A 22,060-nucleotide genomic window follows, 5' to 3' on the forward strand; every position below is an offset into this window, starting at 1 on the left:
AGGGTGATTTTCGTTCATTGTTCAGCCCTTTGGAATGTGTTGTCTGCTTAAGCCACTGTGTGTATGGTAATTGAAAGCACATTGACAGTCCCTCAAACGTGTAGAGCTGCCACTGGGCCGTTTCATGGCAGCTTTTATTTCAAATAAATAGTCGAAAGGGTATGTTTTTGTTTTCCATAGATAATCAACCCAAAATGTTAATTAAGCCAACATCTGTTTGCATTGTGGCATTTGAAACTAATGCTTTGTGATTTCAAAACAGTAGATTTTTTTCTGACGTGCTCTAACCACTAACTGTAATTTGTTATCGGGTCGACTAAGCTCACTCTTCACTTTCAATCAGGGGCACAACTTTCACTGGGGACGGGGGGGGACATGTTCTGAAATTGCATTTTTGTCCCCCACAGTTTTATCATTGGAATGTGATACAGAACGAGGCAACATTGTGCTTTAGGACCATGTGGAAGCCTCTGAGCGGTCGGATAGGCTGTTTGGAGTGTTTATCCGACTGGATACATTTTTTAAATGAATTATGTCCCCTCCACTTCTTAAACGAAAGTAGCACCCCTGCTTTCAAGCATATGGATGCTTACTGTGATTAGCACACCAATTGTGGAATGTCTCAGATATGTTTTCGGAGGCTCAGAGGTTCTGACCTCAAAGAGGCCTGACTAATTTTGTTGTTGCCGGGATTTCCATAATAAAAGTGCCTGCCCGTCCCCCTTACTCACCCCAACGCCCTCCAATGACAGAATGTTGTACCAGGGTCATATATCAGACAGGACCTCCATTTGAAGACAGGATGATCTTAGACCTGGGGAGAAGAAGGCAGAGAGAAGGGAAGAGGTGAGAGGGCACGGATGTGAGATGGGGGATGTGAAGGAGGCTTCAAGCCTCCCTACCTGAGTCCCAGGCCTCCCTGAACGTCTGTGTCTGATAAACTCCTGCGTCTCACTCCCTCACCCCTCTCACCCCATCACCCCCCGACAAAGGGGGCTCAATCAATCGCAGAGAGGGGGTAACCTTAACTGTTACATCCGTCCACTTTCTCAGTGGGGCTCGGTGCAAAGGTGGGGGGTGCTTCTCGGGGCATGGATTGGAGGCATGGAGAGGGGCATGGGTCTGGGTCCTCCTGTCCTTTATAGTGGACAGTCAGACTGAGGCTGAACCCCTGCACCCCTGCACCCCTGCCTGCTGGGGCTGATATTGGGGTGATATTTTAGAGATCAGGTCTGATATTGGGGTGATATATTAGAGATCAGGTCTGATATTGGCGTGATATATTAGAGATCAGGTCTGATATTGGGGTGATATATTAGAGATCAGGTCTGATATTGGGGTGATATATTAGAGATCAGGTCTGATATTGGCGTGATATATTAGAGGTCAGGTCTGATATTGGGGTGATATATTAGAGGTCAGGTCTGATATTGAGGTGATATTTTAGAGATCAGGTCTGATATTGGGGTGATATTTTAGAGATCAGGTCTGATATTGGGGTGATACAGTATATTAGAGATCAGGTCTGATATTGGGGTGATACAGTATATTAGAGATCAGGTCTGCTATTGGGGTGATATATTAGAGATCAGGTCTGCTATTGGGGTGATATATTAGAGATCAGGTCTGATATTGGGGTGATATATTAGAGATCAGGTCTGATATTGGGTTGATATATTAGAGATCAGGTCTGATATTGGCGTGATATATTAGAGATCAGGTCTGCTATTGGGGTGATATATTAGAGATCAGGTCTGATATTGGGGTGATATATTAGAGATCAGGTCTGATATTGGGGTGATATATTAGAGATCAGGTCTGATATTGGGGTGATATATTAGAGATCGGGTCTGATATTGGGGTGATATATTAGAGATCGGGTCTGATATTGGGGTGATATATTAGAGATCGGGTCTGATATTGGGGTGATATATTAGAGGTCAGGTCTGCTATTGGGGTGATATATAAGAGGTCAGGTCTGATATTGAGGTGATATTTTAGAGATCAGGTCTGATATTGGGGTGATATTTTAGAGATCAGGTCTGATATTGGGTTGATACAGTATATTAGAGATCAGGTCTGCTATTGGGGTGATATATTAGAGATCGGGTCTGATATTGGGGTGATATATTAGAGATCGGGCCTGATATTGGGGTGATATATTAGAGATCAGGTCTGATATTGGGGTGATATAAGAGATCGGGTCTGATATTGGGGTGATATATTAGAGATCGGGTCTGATATTGGGGTGATATATTAGAGATCGGGTCTGATATTGGGGTGATATATTAGAGATCAGGTCTGATATGATTAGAGATCAGGTCTGATATTGGGGTGATATATTAGAGATCGGGTCTGATATTGGGGTGATATATTAGAGATCGGGTCTGATATTGGGGTGATATATTAGAGATCGGGTCTGATATTGGGGTGATATATTAGAGATCGGGTCTGATATTGGGGTGATATATTAGAGATCGGGTCTGATATTGGGGTGATATATTAGATATCTGGTCTGATATTGGGGTGATATATTTCAGGTCTGATATTGGGGTGATATATCAGGTCTGATATTGGGTTGATATATTAGAGATCAGGTCTGATATTGGGGTGATATATTAGAGATCAGGTCTGATATTGGGGTGATATATTAGAGATCAGGTCTGATATTGGGGTGATATATTGGGGTGATATATTAGAGATCGGGTCTGATATTGGGGTGATATATTAGAGATCGGGTCTGATATTGGGGTGATATATTAGAGATCGGGTCTGATATTGGGGTGATATATTAGAGATCGGGTCTGATATTGGGGTGATATATTAGGTCTGGTGATATATTAGAGATCAGGTGATATATAAGAGGTCAGGTCTGATATTGGGGTGATATTTTAGAGATCAGGTCTGATATTGGGGTGATATTTTAGAGATCAGGTCTGATATTGGGTTGATACAGTATATTAGAGATCAGGTCTGCTATTGGGGTGATATATTAGAGATCAGGTCTGATATTGGGGTGATATATTAGAGGGGTCTGATATTGGGGTGATATATTAGAGATCGGGTCTGATATTGGGGTGATATATTAGAGATCTGGTCTGATATTGGGGTGATATATTAGAGATCTGGTCTGATATTGGGGTGGTATATTAGAGATCGGGTCTGATATTGGGGTGATATATTAGAGATCAGGTCTGATATTGGGGTGATATATTGATCTGGTCTGATATTGGGGTGATATATTAGAGATCGGGTCTGATATTGGGGTGATATATTAGAGATCAGGTCTGATATTGGGGTGATATATTAGAGATCGGGTCTGATATTGGGGTGATATATTAGAGATCGGGTCTGATATTGGGGTGATATATTAGAGATCGGGTCTGATATTGGGGTGATATATTAGAGATCGGGTCTGATATTGGGGTGATATATTAGAGATCGGGTCTGATATTGGGGTGATATATTAGAGATCAGGTCTGATATTGGGGTGATATATTAGAGATCGGGTCTGATATTGGGGTGATATATTAGAGATCGGGTCTGATATTGGGGTGATATATTAGAGATCAGGTCTGATATTGGGGTGATATATTAGAGATCTGGTCTGATATTGGGGTGGTATATTAGAGATCGGGTCTGATATTGGGGTGATATATTAGAGATCAGGTCTGATATTGGGGTGATATATTAGAGATCGGGTCTGATATTGGGGTGATATATTAGAGATCGGGTCTGATATTGGGGTGATATATTAGAGATCGGGTCTGATATTGGGGTGATATATTAGAGATCGGGTCTGATATTGGGGTGATATATTAGAGATCAGGTCTGATATTGGGGTGATATATTAGAGATCAGGTCTGATTTTGGGGTGATATATTAGAGGTCAGGTCTCATATTGGGGTGATATTGGGAGTGGTCGTTCATGGAGCTGCCTGCCATGACTGGACCATTTAAATCAAACTGCCAGAGCAGACAGAGGGGGAAACGGATGTAGAGACTGAGGGGGAGACGGAGGTTGAGTTGGAGGGGGAGAGTCATAAATCACTGCCAGAGAAGGGTAAGACCTGCTTTTTCACTACCATGAGGAAACAAACGGTCTACGTTATCAAGAAAAAAAATGTTTAAGCTCCCCTGTCAATCCGTTAGTTTGCCTCTCGCAGAGCTCGTGTATGGTTGGCATTTCCTCATTACTTAACCAGAGGACCATTTTTTAACAGTGGGTTTGCCCTTACGGATGGATGCCTTTTCAACTGCACTGACCAGCTGGATGCACTGTGACACTTTACACAGTTGTACTGCATGTCGAACGAAGCCTTAGACCTGCATGCACTCACAGTACAGTGGCTAGTTACACAAGTGTGCGTTGAACACAGCCTTATCAAACTGTTTAGGAATGTTCCGTGCTGGGGGTGGTAGAGTTTGTTAGCATTTTTGCACCTAAACACATGAAGCTTCGAGTGTGAGTTCCAGGAGCTACAGCGGAAGCCTCAGCTCTAGCACAGCACCTACCCTGGTGTGTAGCACAACGGAAAGTCAACGCAGGAATTCATTTCATGCACTAGTTTTCTTTACCATAAACTTCCCACCTGCTCCATTCATATTCTCCCCCCTCTTGAAAGGAATACAACAGCGAACCTCCATAGAGGCGCTAAGTGCTATTTGTTGGCTCTCTCTTCAGAGGCAGAATGGAGCTAGTGTGGCTCTCTTTTCAGTGCATTTTCCTTAGTGGTGATAAACTCAGCCTGGCAGGAACTACTGACTAGAGTATACAGGTTATGTAATATCTCTGGTTCTGCTGAAATGCAGTTTATTGTCTTAGGAGGTAGGGTTGCTTTTTTCAGGGGGTTAATTAAAAGAAGAAACTGCCGTGTGTTTACAAAGAACCTGATAAGTTGGACTATGCTGAAATACTTTACTGAGTTACAATTCCTAAAAGGAAATCAATCAATTGAAATAAATGCATTAGGCCGTAATCTATGGATTTCACATGACTGGGCAGGGGTGCAGCCATGGATGGGCCTGGCAGGGCATAGGCCAACCCACTGGGGAGCCAGGCCCAGCCAATCAGGATGAGTTTTTCCCCACAAAAGGGCTGTAAAAACAGACAGAAATACTCCTCAGTATGTTCAGTGTAAATACCAATTCACTTCAATACATTTTAATTGGATTTATTGCCCTTTTACTTTTGTGTCAAATCTCTTGCAATTCTACTGCTGTTACATTCACGTGGATCAGATGTTGCTTACAACAGTCCTTCTCCATGTGAAGTTTATGTAGAGTTGACGTGTTTTAAATGCACTCCACTACATCTTGGATATAACACACATTTCAACTCCACCCTGCTGCTCCACCCTCCCTTTTCTTTCACAGCAGTTAAAGCAGCCAGAATCAAGTTCAGCTCGGGATGCTGCCGTGCTTTCACTGGCCAGCGGTTGCACTGTAGCACGAGCCGCGCGTTTGTCTCGGAGCAAAAAGACAGATGGATGGAGCATGACACTGGCTCTGATAAAGTCAGTATGTGATTTCAACTGGATTCTCAGCAGTGGTCTAGCCTAATGTGTAACAGTATGAGAAAAAGCAGAGCACTGGGCTCCGAAATGGATGATATCAGAAATGTCAAAAACTAAATAGACCCATATTGGTCTGGCAAGTGTCACGACGGTCAGTCATTTGTCCAATGTGTTTTGTCAATGGAAAGCCAATGGAAAGTGTGTGAGTAGGATATTATTGTGGAGGTTGTGAAGACAGAGACGATGATGATCGCTGAACTCTGAGAGAGAGAGAGAGAGAGAGAGAGAGAGAGAGAGAGAGAGAGAGAGAGAGATCTGAAGAGGGTCAGAGTCATGTGACGTGTGTGCTAGCCTCACCATGTGCTTTGAGTTAGAGCGACAAACAGTGTCTCCGGTTTTGATCCTTTTCACTTTCCTCCCCCTAAATGATCATCCCCGTTGACAGATCCAGTGGCGAAAGAAGTGCCACGTTCTGAAGTATGACTTCTGTCTGGGAACTATGCAGTGATTCACAATCAAAGTGTTCTATTCTAGGACGTGTAATGTGGAATGGAAAGGAAGCGCAAGACATGAATACAGCTCTAAGCTAAAGTGAAGGGTCTAACCAATGTTAACCAATATTTACTAGACTACCAAATATATTCTTCTGACTTTTTTTCCATTGCTGTCCATTGATGTCTTCCCAAGAGTCCTCTCTCTTTGATGGTTGTTTGTCTAAACTCAATCAGCATCCCTCTTATCTTTAAGGGGACAGAAATGTTTCATGTCATCAGAGCCAATTGGCTCATTCATTCTCACTCTGCGATTAGATGTGCTGCTAACCCAACTTTGATGTGCTGGGTGGGAGTGGTCAAAATATATCTTAAAATAGCCAGTCCAGCCCTGTCACATTTCATCCAACAACCAAAACAACATCAAATGCTACATAGCTTTGTGGTTAATGAATGTTGATGAAGTGAGGGATTTCCTCTCCAGCTACTGCCACCCAAATGGCACCCTATTCCCTATATAGTGCACTACTTTTGACCAGGGCCCATATGGCTCTGGTCAGCAGCCTCTGTCTGCCGGTTTTCTCCTCTTCTAATGCTAATAACTGTTTTCCCCTTACAGATGTCTGGTAGCCAATAAAACCTGCCCAAAGTACCACAGCTGGAGCAACCGCTTGTGTAGATGTATGGCGGTGCAACGCGACACCCCTCCCCCGCTCCAGACACAACACTCGGGTGAGTAGGCCCTCGTACTGATGCTGATACTGCACCTGCTGCACAACTTATTAGACTGAATTACCGCTTATTAGACTGAATTAACACTTAATAGACTGAATTACAGTTTATTAGACTGAATTACCACTTATTAGACTGAATTACCGCTTATTAGACTGAATTAGCTATCACTTATTAGACTGAATTACATCTTATTAGACTGAATTACATCTTATTAGACTGAATTGCCGCTTATTAGACTGAATGAGCTACCGCTTATTATACTAAATTACAGTTTATTAGACTGAATTACAGCTTATTAGACAGAATCTCCACTTATTAGACTGAATTACCGCTTATTAGACTGAATTAGCTACTGCTTACTAGACTGAATTACAGCGTATTATACTGAATTACATCTTATTAGACTGAATTACAGCTTATAAAACTGAATTACAGTTTATTAGACTGAATTACCGCTTATTAGACTGAATTACCGCTTATTAGACTGAATTAGCTACTGCTTACTAGACTGAATTACCGCGTATTATACTGAATTACATCTTATTAGACTGAATTACCACTTATTAGACTGAATTAGCACTGATTAGACTGAATTACAGTTTATTAGACAGAATTACCGCTTATTAGTCTGAATTACCAATTAATGTGGTGAATTATGTTTCTCTTTGAGTTCAATATTATTATGAATTATTAGGTTTATGCTGTTCTGAGGGTGTCCTAGTTGTGGTGTGGATTGAAATGTGGAGTCAAGAGAATGTGTTGAGCATGATTAATGGCATTTTGATGGCAAGACTGTGACAGAGTGAAGCAACATGCTAGAGTATAATACATTTTTTAAAACAGACACAGATAAGGACAATGTGCTCTTGGTTTTTTACAACAGCCCTCAAAATCCTCACAGAAACACAGACCAGCACTTGAGTCTCTTCAACAGCTCACCAACAAGAGAACAACTCATTCCACTCCACGCGAGAACGTACCCGTGATCTCCATACACTATTTACAACCCGAGTCCACTTTCTTTCTAAGACAGATGTTGAAATCTTCTATGGCATGTCTCAGTGAGTTGTCACTATGAAAACACAACATGGCAGTTGTTTTTCAGCAGATGTGGCTACGCAGTAGAGAGAACTCTGAGTGAACAACGAATTCAGAAAGAATCCCAGAGCTCTGGATTCCATGGCTTCGTCCCAAATGCAACCCTATTCCCTTTATAGTGCACTACTTTTGACCAGAACCCATAGTGGACTATGTAGGGAATAGGGTGCCCTTTGGAACGAAGCCCATGCCTCACTCCACTCTACCCCAGCCACACAATGTTTATGAAGCACTGAAAGCAGGAAGCCAATCACTCTGTTGTCTCATGAAAGTTAATCTCTCTTAACAGACTTGGCTTCAAAGTTTACTCACTCATGTTGAAAAGCATCTGGGTGAATTGGGGACATCGAGCCATCAACATTTGGTTTAATGGGGATCACCCCTTTTCATCAGCTGATATTGACTTCATGATCGAAGCATAGCTTTCTCATGCAGTTACCAGATTGAAGAAGATGTTGGTCATCTGTAGGTTGATTGTCCAGTCATCCGATGACATTTACTGGCTGACAATTCACTGAATTTCTAATTGATTATCATTCAACCCCATTGCCATGTTCTACAATTTGATGGAACCCAAAGAAACATTTAGCTAGGCTTATATCTTCCACATTACAGACTAATAATTCATCGAGAGGACTCGATAGCAATAGCCATATGAGAGCAGCAGAGCTGATTTGGGTTTCCTCTTCACACTAACCAGCTTTGACAGGCCCCATCAGAAGGTAGACCTAGAAGCTTAGAGATGCGTGCTCTGCTCACAGGGACAGTGTATCCCAAATGGCCACCCCATTCCCTAGATTGTGCACTACTTTTGACCAGAGCCCTATGGGCCCAGTTGAAAATAAGCACACTAAAGGGAATATAGGGTGCCATTTGGGATGCAACCATGGAATAGAATATATCCACTATGCAGTCAGTGGCTCCCCAGGTTAGTATGAAACACCAACTGAAGTCTTCAGAGGAACAGACACCAAAACCCTAGAGCTGGACAGTTATAGTGCCTGTTTAATATTCAGTTGGGGTCATTACTTCTATAGGGAATTAGGACTTTGATTTAGGGAGACAGATACGTCATTGTGCCGTGGTTAATGTCCGTCCGGGTTTAACCATCATATAGAGTGCGGTATCATTCACAGCGGGAGGTGAGGTAGCTAGACCTGGGTTTTGTTTTTCATTGGTTCGACTGCATCAGGGTTGTCACTAATGACTAATAGAGGGCTCTCGCTCCTAATCTCTGCGATCACATCCTCTTGCATAAAGTGATAGAGAGAGAGAGAGAGCGTGAGAGAGGGAGAGAAAGAGACATTAGCGCGAGAATGAGGGAGAGAAAGAAAGAAAGAGCGAGCGTGTTCGAGGTAATTAACATAACATTTTTTTCTACCATGTCTCAAGGTTTGTGGGGATCTCATAATTTAATTTTAATTTGACCTTTATTTATTCAAGTCAGTTAAGAACACATTCTTATTTTCAATGACAGCCTAGGAACAGTGGGTTAGCTGCCTGTTCAGGGGCAGAACGACAGATTTGTACCTTGTCAGTTCGGGGGTTTGAACTCACAACCTTCCGGTTACTAGTCCAACGCTCTAACCACTAGGCTACCCTGCCGCCCCAAGTCACATAAGTAATGGTAGTTATGGGTGACTCCCTCTGCAGCTAGATCCTTACTCCCTCCTGTCTCTCTCTCTCTCTCTTCAGATAAGCAGAACATTGGCTTATAATGATCTCTACACAAGACAGAGGAGCTGGAGATCCGTGAGAGAACTTTCTAGCTCCATTAATTACAGTCCACTACCTCCCTGACGATCACAGAGACACCGTCGACACATCGTTAATTATGGTCGACGTCAGTGGGCACAGTGTCAATCTTCTGTGTAAAACTGTAAAAAAAAATACAAAAAAATACAAAATAAAAAAAGTTGACTTGGATGCTGTGATTGTTTTCAGATTGCAAAGTTGTTGGACTGTTCCAAATCAAGCCAAACTTGATTTATGATTTACTGTAAATTCAACTCAATAACTTACAACTGACATTGATTCATGATAAACCAACATTATGCATATTCAAGCATACCATGAATTATGAATTGATAGTTTGTTCAAAGTGAAAATGTATTTTCTCTTTGTCTGAAGCACCACAACAGCCCCATATGCAAGCAAACAGTCCATTAATGTGTTCGGGTTAGAAAACCTCGCTGTGGTAAACATCTCCATGCGTTGCCATCGCAATCTGGGTCTGTTCATCAGCAAACACATAAACACAGTAACGACAGGAATTTAGATCCTGACTGCAGCCAAATCTCTCTCTCTCTCTCTCTCTCTCTCTCTCTCTCTCTCTCTCTCTCTCTCTCTCTCTCTCTCTCTCTCTCTCTCCCTCTCCCTCTCTCTCTCGTTTATTCGCCCGTGTTGTAAAGAAAACATCTGTTTGCTCCACTGGGGGGAAAAATATATTGTGAGGAATTTAGGGCAGGAATCTATTCAATCTATCTCAAATAGTTTGCTGCTGTGATGTCAAACAAAAACTCTAGCTAACTTTTGAGTCTGCGGGATATTGGTATATTCTTCTTATGTACAGATGTAGGATCTTAATTTGATCAGTTTCTCACAGCAGGAAAAGAATCTTGCAGCAATCACAAATATAGAGGTTGCTACATTTTTCAGCTCTGTTCACCAGAGCTGTTGCCAGAGAATTTAATGTTAATCTCTCTACCATTATCCACCTCCAATGTCGTTTTAGAGAATTTGGCAGTACGTTCAACCGGGGCTCACAACCGCAGACCACGTGTATGGTGTCGTGTGGGCGAGCGGTTTGCTCAACAGTGTCCCATGGTGGCGGTGGGGTTATGGTATGGACAGGCATAAGCTGATGAACACAATTGCATTTTATCAATGGCAATTTGAATGCACAGAGATGCCGTGATGAGATCCTGTCATGCCATTCATCCACCTCCATCACCTCGTGTTTCAGCATGATCTGTACATAATTCCTGGAAGCTGAAAGTGTCCCAGTTCTTCCATGGCCTGCCTACTCACCAGACATGTCACCCATTGAGCATGTTTGGGATGCTGTGGATTGACGTGTACGAGAGCGTGTTCCAGTTCCCGCCAATATCCAGCAACTTCTCACAGCCATTGAAGAGGAGTGGGACAACATTCCACAGGACACAATCAACAGCCTGATCAACTCTATGTGAAGGAGATGTGTCGCGCTGCATGAGGCAAATGGTGGTTACCAGTTACTGGCTGGTTTTCTGATCCACGCCCCTACCCTTTTTTTTTACGTCTGTGACCAACAGATGCATATCTGTATCCCCAGTCATGTGAAATCCATAGGTTAGGAGCTAATTAATTTATTTCAATTGACTAATTTCCTATGGACAGTAACTCAGTAAAACTTTGAAATGGTTGCATGTTGCGTTTATATTTTTGTTCAGTATAATTCCAATCTAATGTCCTCCCCTGTATCTCTCTAGACTCGTTTGAAGCGGATGTCTGCGGGTCAGATAAGGAGTTGGACGAGGAGACGTGCCAGTGTGTTTGCAGGCGACAGCTCCGGGCCTCGGGCGCATGCGGACCCCACCGCTACCTGGATAAGAACACGTGCCAGTGTGTGTGTAAGATGCTCCCCTCGTCCTGTGGGCCGCACCAGCTTTTCAATAAAGACACGTGCCAGTGCTCCTGCGCCAGGACGTGCCCCAGGCACCAGCCGCTCAACCGCACCAAGTGTGCCTGCGAGTGCAACGAGTCACCCAACAGGTGCTTCCTGAAAGGCAAAAGGTTCCACCAGGCCACCTGCAGGTAAATGCAGCTTGATGATGATGATGATGATGATGATGATGATGATGATGATGAAGGATGAGAAGGATTGTTGAAAAGGAGGAGGACGACGACATGGAGAAGGGAAAGAGTGGAGGATAGGGATAAGTCTGATGATGACATTCCAAATTGCTAGCGTGACAACCTTTTCAGATCTTTTCAAACGCATATTTCCATCACAGACCGTATACATTAGCGTAGTCATTGGTAATTTCAGGCAGCCAGTCAAGACGAAGGACTGAAGGGGGGGATGAGAACCTCTCTCTGTTGATCAATGTGGAAAGAAGAGACTAAGTGACTTAGAGGAGAGTGTGGTTTGGAGCGTTCCTGACTTATTAATGGAATTCCAGTTCCAGTTGAACCCAGTACTCTGCTGGAGACGAGACCAGGGCATAGGGCTCTTGGTCAAAGTAGTGCACTAAATAGGGAACAGGGTGCCATTTGGGATGCAGCCTAGGTATAAGTCCTGTTAGATCCACGCCGCGAAGCCCCAAGGCTGTACCACAGCTGTGTTTGCCAAACCCTAAAATGACATGGCCTGTGTAAGACTAACCCTCTCCAGCTGGTGTCTATCAGAGCCATGCTAAATGTACTTGATTCAGGACATCCAGCGTCCAGATTCTGGGTAACGGAGAGAATGTATACGGCCGCACATCCAGAGCTGTGGCGTGTTCTGTCATTGAGAACGCCAACAAAGCGAGAATGACGGACTCAAATAGAAAGTGAAGAGTTATTGTGTCAGCGAACCAATGGAATATATGAATTATATTAACTGATGAGTACAATTGAGGACTCAAAAACATGTGTATTGGCATACAGAGAAACTCATATGACCTGCTGTACCATATACCCTACATGGCCAAACGTATGTGGACACCCCTTCACATTTCTGGATTTGGCTATTTCAGCCACACCTGTTGCTAACAGATGTATAAAAATGAGCACACAGCCATGCAATCTCCAAAGACAAACATTGGCAGTGGAATGGGCCGTACTTAAGAGCTCAGTGACTTTCAACGTGGCACCGTCAAAGGATGCCACCTTTCCTACAAGTCAGTTCCTCAAATTTCTGCCCTGGTCAACAGTAAGTGCTGTTATTGTGAAGTGGAAACATCTAGAAGAAAAGTGGTAGGCCACATAAGCTCACAGAACAGGACTGCCAAGTGGTGAAGCACGTACCAAGTAAAAATCGTCTGTCCCTGGTTGCCCTCACTACCGAGTTCCAAACTGCCTCTGGAAGCAATGTCAGAACAACTGTTCATCGGGAGCTTCATGAAATGTGCTTCCATGGCCGAGCAGCCGCACGCAAGCCTAAGATCACCATGTGCAATGCCAAGCGTCGGCTGGAGTGGTGTTAAACTCGCCGCCATTGGACTCTGGAGGAGTGGAAAAGCGTTCTCTGGAGTGATATTTAACCATCTGACAGTCCGACGGATAAATCTGGGTTTGGCGGATGCCAGGAAATGCAACCTGCACGAATTGATAGTGCCAACTGTAAAGTATGGTGGAGGTCTGGGGCTGTTTTTCATGGTTTGCCCTTTTGTTCCAGTGAAGAGAAATCTTAACGCTTCAACATACAATGACTTTCTAGATGATTCTGTGCTTCCAACTTTGTGGCAACAGTTTGGGGAAGGCACTTTCCTGTTTCAGCATGCCATACATGTTCACTTTCCAGATGCCCTCACACACAAATTAGACATACATCATTTTAATTTCAAAGCTGACAGCCCCTTTATTTTTTAGAAGTCTGCAAGGAGAGAAGTCCTGTGAATACAAATCCGCCCAGAGTTGTAAATTAACTTGCAAGTCTTGCACATTACACTGCGATAAAAACACTGACATAAGGGCTGCCCATTTACCAGTGATCTCACTCTTCAGGTGATGTTGCCAGTTCTGCTCCTGTGGTCTTAAACCAGTGCCAGGGTGATAAACTATACCCAGTTAGTCAATATGAGCCCTCTTTAAGGGCTTGGTGTTTATTGGTCATAGTACAACATATTTCACTTGCAAATAAAAGGTTTCACTGCCTTACTGCTGTCAGTTAACTGCTAGTTCCCCCTGCCTGAAGGAACAACCCACAACCCACTACGGTGACCCCTTGTAGCCCCACGTTAATATGATTTATGACTATCCATCTGCAGTAAGGATCCAATATCGGGAACACGGCCGATAGAATAGAATCAGCTTTCGTTTCTTCCTGTTTTTATTTGATACCAAACTTACTAGAAAAGGTTAATTTCCTGAAGAAGCCTGAGGGACTTCCTTATATCGATGCCATAAAATTGACATATACTGAGCAAGAGGTTGTACCTCGTAGGACAAATATTAAAAGAAAGAGTATACCAGAATGGACTACTAAACCTGTGGTTATGTATATGTTTAAAACTCCTGCACGTTACATGATTTAAAGGGAAATTTACAAAAAATGCTACTTCATATTCATCACCTTCTGCCCAACCCAACATCAATATATGTGAAAATATATGTGAAAATGGCACGTTCTGTGTTTTGTAGTAAAAAATACAGAGGAAAATAAGTGTTCCCGATGACATCATCGGTGTCCATCGTGATTTTAACCAACTATGAGCATTGCCTACTATTTGCCTACTATTTGTCTACTAATGTCACAACTTCCTGTTCTTTATGCCGTTGGTTTTGAAATTAAACTGCTCCGGCTATTGCCTAGTTCTGCTCTCCTGCGTCTGACTTTACTGCCACCAGTTACGCACCCCTTACAACTAATTAGTTGAAGATGTCATTGAAACGCGCCATTTTCCCATATGTTGATGTTGGGGTGATGCTGGAGATGATGAATATCAAGTTTTAAAAAATGGAAATGTACCTTTAACATGAATCGTCTTTTGTCTTCCCCTAGCTGCCACAGACCACCTTGTGACGTGCGGAGGAGTCGACGCTGTGCATCAGGTTTTTACTTCAGTGAGGAGGTCTGCCGGTGCGTACCAACATACTGGAGAGGACAGGATTAACTTTGAGTTCACATTATGCAGCTGACCTTCTACCCGGTTATAATGATTAGAATCTATTGCTATTGCTATGCTAGCCGCAATCGTGTGGAGAAGTACCTAGCCTGGGAAATGGTTGAAAGGACACATAGTTTGTGGGCTACTTTGGAATTATAAAGTGACACTTGGGAAATATTATGGACATATTGATGTGAACCCCAAATATCACGAGAGGATCTAATGAAAAGACTGAAGGATGGGGACAAATTGAAGGCGAAGCCTTATTTTTGTTATTTTGTATTTGTTTGTTATTCGTATGTCAGATATCGATGATATAATTTATTGCCACTAAATGTTTGCAACCTCTTTGTTTATTGCAATTTCAACCTTTCCAAGAAAATACACTGTGATCGAAATGTGTGCATCATGTGATGCCTCTTTAAAATAAAAGTTGAATATTGTTAACGTATTTCTAATCTAGTTTATCATATTGAATTGTAGTTACTGACTGTAAATAACTAATGTACACACATATCTTACAATTATGATCATAAGGCAGGCTATATTTACACAACAAAAATGTCATTTAAATGTCCATATGAATTAACACAAAATAGTATGCCATTTCTGTACTGCCATCCACAGCATACACATTTATGTTAGATACTTGAAAATATACTATATATCACTTTTATCTTTGGTCAACCACCTCACCAGCCATACTAACATTGGACTCTCAGTTCTAGGATCAGAGCCATACGTTTTTCCAGGTTTGAACCATTTTATGACATGATGAGGATATCCTATGAATGTAAGTCACCAGTAGTAAACCTCCAAGGAAGGGATACGGTGAACTAATACATGAATCCTGCCTTGTCAATGAATGAATACTACTACTATAGAAAACCCTAATCAGCTAAATGGACAAGGATATCCAATCTACCGTACAGCAGAATGAAGACCAGTATGAGAATGCTCCTAATTCTCTGACCAAAACTCTTTGGACAAGTGAATGGATGTTTCAAAGTCTACCATGAATGACACATCGGGACAAATGGTTACTAAGATGTTTCGAAGGTGCTCACTCCGTATGGGTTTAAACAAGAGCAGGTCGAGTTCTTGTTATAGTGTTGAAGTATGTCATGGTCATTTTCTACATCAACTGTGTTTGTATTGTTCCTATGTTTTTCTACTAGAAAATAAATCACCAATTTCGCAAGACGCACAGCTACTCTGAGTCAGTGATTGGACGGGATGTAACTGACTGTTGAAAGATTATGTGGAAGCAAATAGTTCCTTTTTACTTGTCCTGTCTTTTGTCTTGTGTGAAGAGAAACTAGAAATGGACGCAGAAAAGCGTCTGGGTGGAAGGGCAATGAAAGAAGGCAAGATAGATGGACTGTGGGTTTTGGCTTATTTCAACTGGAGAGTTGGAACGCTTTAATCTTGACATGGATATGCAAGCTAGCCACCGGGTTGGTACGTGAAAGACCACAAGATGGCACTTAATAAATGTGCATTTATGAGCTTTGGAACTGGCCTGGGTCCACCTGATATTCACACACACTTTTCTTCTGAGCACTGTAAATATAGTAAATCATTTGCTGCTCTTGTCCTACACCAATGCATCAGTGTGTGTGTGTGTGTGTGTGTGTGTGTGTGTGTGTGTGTGTGTGTGTGTGTGTGTGTGTGTGTGTGTGTGTGTGTGTGTGTGTGTGTGTGTGTGTGTGTGTGTGTGTGTGTGTGTGTGTCGGTCTGCCATATTCCTGGACAGGACATTCCCGTTTTGGGCCTGCCTCAACTACTAGAGAGACCGCTCATTACGGTATAAAGTATTTCAAAGTATTTCATAGCCCCCCAATAATGTCGTAAATTCATAGTTCCATTGAGAGGGGAGTTGTGAGAGGTATAAAGGGGGTTATTGCTGGTCTCCCCAGTTAAACAGAGCTCCACCTCTTTCTTATTTACACACCAGGTGGTCCTGGTCCTCCTGAACCCCCAACCCTCACCCCTTAACCATTGCTCACTTCACCAGTGCAATGCATCTGGAGCACATTACCTCCATTACCTCCACCTATTCACTCTCTGTTACACTTCACCCAGACTATTTATATTCCACCCAAACTCTTTATCTTCCAACCAGACTCTTTATCTTCCACCCAGACTCCTTATCTTCCATCCAGACTCTTTATCTTCCATCCAGACTCTTTATCTTCCACCCAGACCCTTTATCTTCCACCCAGACTCTTTATCTCCACCCAGACCCTTTATCTTCCACCCAGACTCTTTATCTTTATCCAGACCCTTTATCTTTATCCAGACGCTTTATCTTCCACCCAGACTCTTTATCTTTATCCAGACTTTTTATCTTCCACCCAGACCATTTATCTTCCACCCAGACACTTTATCTTCCACCCAGACTCTTTGTCTTTATCCAGACTCTTTATCTTCCACCCAGATTCTTTATCTTCCACCCAGATCCTTTATCTTCCACCCAGACCCTTTAATTTCCACCCAGACTCTTTATCTCCCACCCAGACTCTTTATCTTCCAACCAGACTCTTTATCTTCCACCCAGACTCATTATCTTCCACCCAGACCCTTTATCTTCCACCCAGACCCTTTATCTATATCCAGACTCTTTATCTTGCACCCAGACTCTTTATCTTTCACCCAGACCATTTATCTTCCACCCAGACACTTTATCTTCCACCCAGACCCTTTATCTTCCACCCAGACCCTTTATTCTCCACCCAGACTCTTTATCTTCCACCCAGACCATTTATTTCCCACCCAGACCCTTTATCTTCCACCCAGACTCTTTATCTTCCACCCAGACCCTTTATCTTCATCCAGACTCTTTATCTTCCACCCAGACCCTTTATCTTCCATCCATACTCTTTATCTTCCACCCAAACTCTTTATCTTCCACCCAGAACCTTTATTTTCCACCCATACTCTTTATCTTCCATCTAGACCCTTTATCTTCCACCCAGACCCTTTATCTTCCACCCAGACTCTTTATCTTCCACCCAGACCCTTAATCTTTATCCAGACTCTTTATCTTTATCCAGACTCTTTATCTTCCACCCAGACCCTTTATCTTCCACCCAGACCCTTTATCTTTATCCAGACTCTTTATCTTCCACCCAGACCCTTTATCTTTATCCATACTCTTTATCTTCCACCCAGACTGTTTATCTTCCATCCATACTCTTTATCTTCCACCCAGACCCTTTATCTTCCACCCAGACTCTTTATCTTCCACCCAGACTCTTTATCTTCCACCCAGACACTTTATTTTCCACCCAGACCCTTTATTTTCCACCCGGACTCTTTATCTTCCACCCAGACCCTTTATCGTCCACCCAGACCCTTTATCTTCCACCCAGACCCTTTATCTTCCACTCAGACACTTAATCTTCCACCCAGACCCTTTATCTTCCATCCAGACTCTTTATCTTCCACCCAGACCCTTAGTCTTCCACCCAGACTCTTTATCTTCCACCCAGACTCTTTATCTTCCATCCTGTCTCTATCTTCCACCCAGACCCTTTATCTTCCACCCAGACCCTTTATCTTGCACCCAGACCCTTTATCTTCCACCCAGATTTTTATCTTCCACCCAGACCCTTTATTCTCCACCCAGACTCTTTATCTTCCACCCAGACCATTTATCTTCCACTCAGACTCTTTATTTTCCACCCAGACCCTTTATCTTCCACCCAGACTCTTTATCTTCCACCCAGACCCTTTATCTTCATCCAGACTCTTTATCTTCCACCCAGACCCTTTATCTTCCACCCAGACCCTTTATCTTCCACCCAGACTTTTATCTTCCACCCAGACCCTTTATTCTCCACCCAGACTCTTTATCTTCCACCCAGACCATTTATTTTCCACCCAGACCCTTTATCTTCCACCCAGACTCTTTATCTTCCACCCAGACCCTTTATCTTCATCCAGACTCTTTATCTTCCACCCAGACCCTTTATCTTCCATCCATACTCTTTATCTTCCACCCAAACTCTTTATCTTCCACCCAGACCCTTTATTTTCCACCCATACTCTTTATCTTCCATCTAGACCCTTTATCTTCCACCCAGACCCTTTATCTTCCACCCAGACTCTTTATGGTCCACCCATACCCTTTATCTTCCACCCAGACTCTTTATCTTCCACCCAGACCCTTTATCTTCCACCTATACCCTTTATCTTCCATCCATACTCTTTATCTTTATCCAGACTCTTTATCTTCCACCCAGACCCTTTATCTTCCACCCAGACCCTTTATCTTTATCCAGACTCTTTATCTTCCACCCAGACTCTTTATCTTCCATCCATACTCTTTATCTTCCACCCAAACTCTTTATCTTCCACCCAGACCCTTTATCCTCCACATCATGGCCTCTAAACCTTCAAGCTGCATACTGGACCCTATTCCAACTAAACTACTGAAAGAGCTGCTTCCTGTGCTTGGCCCTCCTATGTTGAACATAATAAACGGCTCTCTATCCACCGGATGTGTACCAAACTAACTAAAAGTGGCAGTAATAAAGCCTCTCTTGAAAAAGCCAAACCTTGACCAGAAAATATAAAAAACTATCGGCCAATATCGAATCTTCCATTCCTCTCAAAAGTTTAGAACTCACTGCATTCCTGAAGACAAACAATGTATACGAAATGCTTCAGTCTGGTTTTAGACCCCATCATAGCACTGAGACAGCACTTGTGAAGGTGGTAAATGACATTTAATGGCATCGTACCGAGGCTCTGCATCTGTCCTCATGCTCCTAGACCTTAGTGCTGCTTATGATACCATCGATCACCACATTCTTTTGGAGAGATTGGAAACCCAAATTGGTCTACACGGACAAGTTCTGGCCTGGTTTAGATCTTATCTGTCAGAAATATATCAGTTTGTCTCTGTGAATGGTTTGTCCTCTGACAAATCAACTGTAAATTTCAGTGTTCCTCAAGGTTCCGTTTTAGGACCACTATTGTTTTCACTATATATTTTACCTCTTGGGGATGTCATTCGAAAACATAATGTTAACTTTTACTGCTATGAGGATGACACACAGCTGTACATTTCAATTAAACATGGTGAAGCCCCAAAATGGCTCTCTCTAGAAGCATGTGTTTCAGACATAAGGAAGTGGATGGCTGCAAACGTTCTACTTTTAAACTCGGACAAAACAGAGATGCTTGTTCTAGGTCCCAAGAAACAAAGAAGATCTTCTGTTGAATCTGACAATTAATCTTAATGGTTTTACAGTCGTCTCAAATAAAACTGTGAAGGACCTCGGCGTTACTCTGGACCCTGATCTCTCTTTTGAAGAACATATCAAGACCATTTCAAGGACAGCTTTTTTCCATCTACGTAACATTGCAAAAATCAGAAACTTTCTGTCCAAAAATGATGCAGAAAAATGTATCCATGCTTTTGTCACTTCTAGGTTAGACTACTGCAATGCTCTACTTTCCGGCTACCCGGATAAAGCACTAAATAAACTTCAGTTATTGCTAAATACGGCTTCTAGAATCCTGACTAGAACCAATTTTTTTTTATCATATTACTCCAGTGCTAGCCTCCCTACACTGGCTTCCTGTCAAGGCAAGGGCTGATTTCAAGGTTTTACTGCTAACCTACAAAGCATTACATGGGCTTGCTCCTACCTATCTCTCAGATTTGGTCCTGCCGTACATACCTACACGTATGCTACGGTCACAAGACGCAGGCCTCCTAATTGTCCCTAGAATTTCTAAGCAAACAGCTGGAGGCAGGGCTTTCTCCTATAGAGCTCCATTTTTATGGAACGGTCTGCCTACCCATGTCAGAGACGCAAACTCGGTCTCAACCTTTAAGTCTTTACTGAAGACTCATCTCTTCAGTGGGTCATATGATTGAGTGTAGTCTGGCCCAGGAGTGGGAAGGTGAACGGAAAGGCTCTGGAGCAACGAACCGCCCTTGCTGTCTCTGCCTGGCCGGTTCCCCTCTTTCCACTGGGATTCTCTGCCTCTAACCCTATTACAGGGGCTGAGTCACTGGCTTACTGGGGCTCTTTCATACTGTCCCTGGGAGGGGTGCGTCACCTGAGTGGGTTGAGTCACTGATGTGATCTTCCTGTTTGGGTTGGCGCCCCCCCCTTGGGTTGTGCCGTGGCGGAGATCTTTGTGGGCTATACTCGGCCTTGTCTCAGGATGGTAAATTGGTCGTTGAAGATATCCCTCTAGTGGTGTGGGGGCTGTGCTTTGGAAAAGTGGGTGGGGTTATATCCTTCCTGTTTGGCCCTGTCCGGGGGTGTCCTCGGATGGGGCCACAGTGTCTCCTGACCCCTCCTGTCTCAGCCTCCAGTACTTATGCTGCGGTAGTTTATGTGTTGGGGGGCTAGGGTTAGTTTGTTATATCTGGAGTACTTCTCTTGTCCTATTCGGTGTCCTGTGTGAATCTAAGTGTGCGTTCTCTAATTCTCTCTTTCTTTCTCTCTCTCAGAGGACCTGAGCCCTAGGACCATGCCCCAGGACTACCTGACATGATGACTCCTTGCTGTCCCCAGTCCACCTGGCCGTGCTGCTGCTCCAGTTTCAACTGTTCTGCCTTATTATTATTGGACCATGCTGGTCATTTATGAACATTTGAACATCTTGGCCATGTTCTGTTATAATCTCCACCCGGCACAGCCAGAAGAGGACTGGCCACCCCACATAGCCTGGTTCCTCTCTAGGTTTCTTCCTAGGTTTTGGCCTTTCTAGGGAGTTTTTCCTAGCCACCGTGCTTCTACACCTGCATTGCTTGCTGTTTGGGGTTTTAGGCTGGGTTTCTGTACAGCACTTTGAGATATCAGCTAATGTACGAAGGGCTATATAAATACATTTGATTTGATTTGATTTGATCTTAATCCAGCCGCTGGTTGAGAGAATGCCAATAGTGTGCAAGCTGTGATCAAGGCAAAGGGTTGCTACTTTGAAAAATCTAAAATGTAAAATATATTTTGATTTGTTTAACACTTTTTTGTTTACTACATGATTCCATATGTGTTATTTCATAGTTTTGACGTCTTCACTATTATTCTACAATGTAAATAAAGAAAAACCCTGGAATGAGTAGGTGTGTCCAAACTTTTGACTGCTACTGTACATATGTCTGTTCAAAGTATACCTGTATGCTCAAAGTAAGTTCCTTCCTTTCCAGAAACAGGGCTTTCCAATGACATGGTAGAACACACTCTGTCTCTGAATTCCGTCCAAATGGTTTTCCCATTGGTTCACCTCAGAAGGAGTCGGACAGAACATGTGAGACTGTGGACCGTGAAACAGACAGAAAACCAGAAACAGCCATCGCATCAACAGAGGAAAGAAAGAAAGCTGAAAGAGAAAAAACATTGTCTCACTGATTTAACCCTTCTTTGACTTTTGTGGTCAACGATTAAAGTTTACGTTC

General features: G+C 43.0%; 1 protein-coding gene across 2 annotated transcripts in view; it reads left to right on the plus strand.

Moving 5' to 3' along the window:
- The window catches only part of LOC118363022 (vascular endothelial growth factor C-like), a 68,460-nt gene extending 46,736 nt beyond the window's left edge, over positions 1-21,724 (plus strand). The window contains exons 5-8 of one of the 2 annotated variants that reach the window (XM_052486696.1): positions 6,627-6,739; positions 11,311-11,635; positions 14,529-14,606; positions 21,113-21,724. In XM_052486696.1, coding sequence (XP_052342656.1) covers positions 6,627-6,739; positions 11,311-11,635; positions 14,529-14,606; positions 21,113-21,128 — 532 coding nt within the window. In that variant the 3' untranslated portion in view covers positions 21,129-21,724. Of the gene's footprint in view, positions 1-6,626; positions 6,740-11,310; positions 11,636-14,528; positions 15,842-21,112 lie in introns of those variants that run through there. The other variant, XM_035743776.2, reaches the window with a different exon arrangement.
- The last annotated feature ends 336 nt before the right edge of the window (positions 21,725-22,060 follow it).

Source organism: Oncorhynchus keta, chromosome 29, assembly GCF_023373465.1.
Source record: "Oncorhynchus keta strain PuntledgeMale-10-30-2019 chromosome 29, Oket_V2, whole genome shotgun sequence".
Classification (NCBI taxonomy): domain Eukaryota; kingdom Metazoa; phylum Chordata; class Actinopteri; order Salmoniformes; family Salmonidae; genus Oncorhynchus; species Oncorhynchus keta.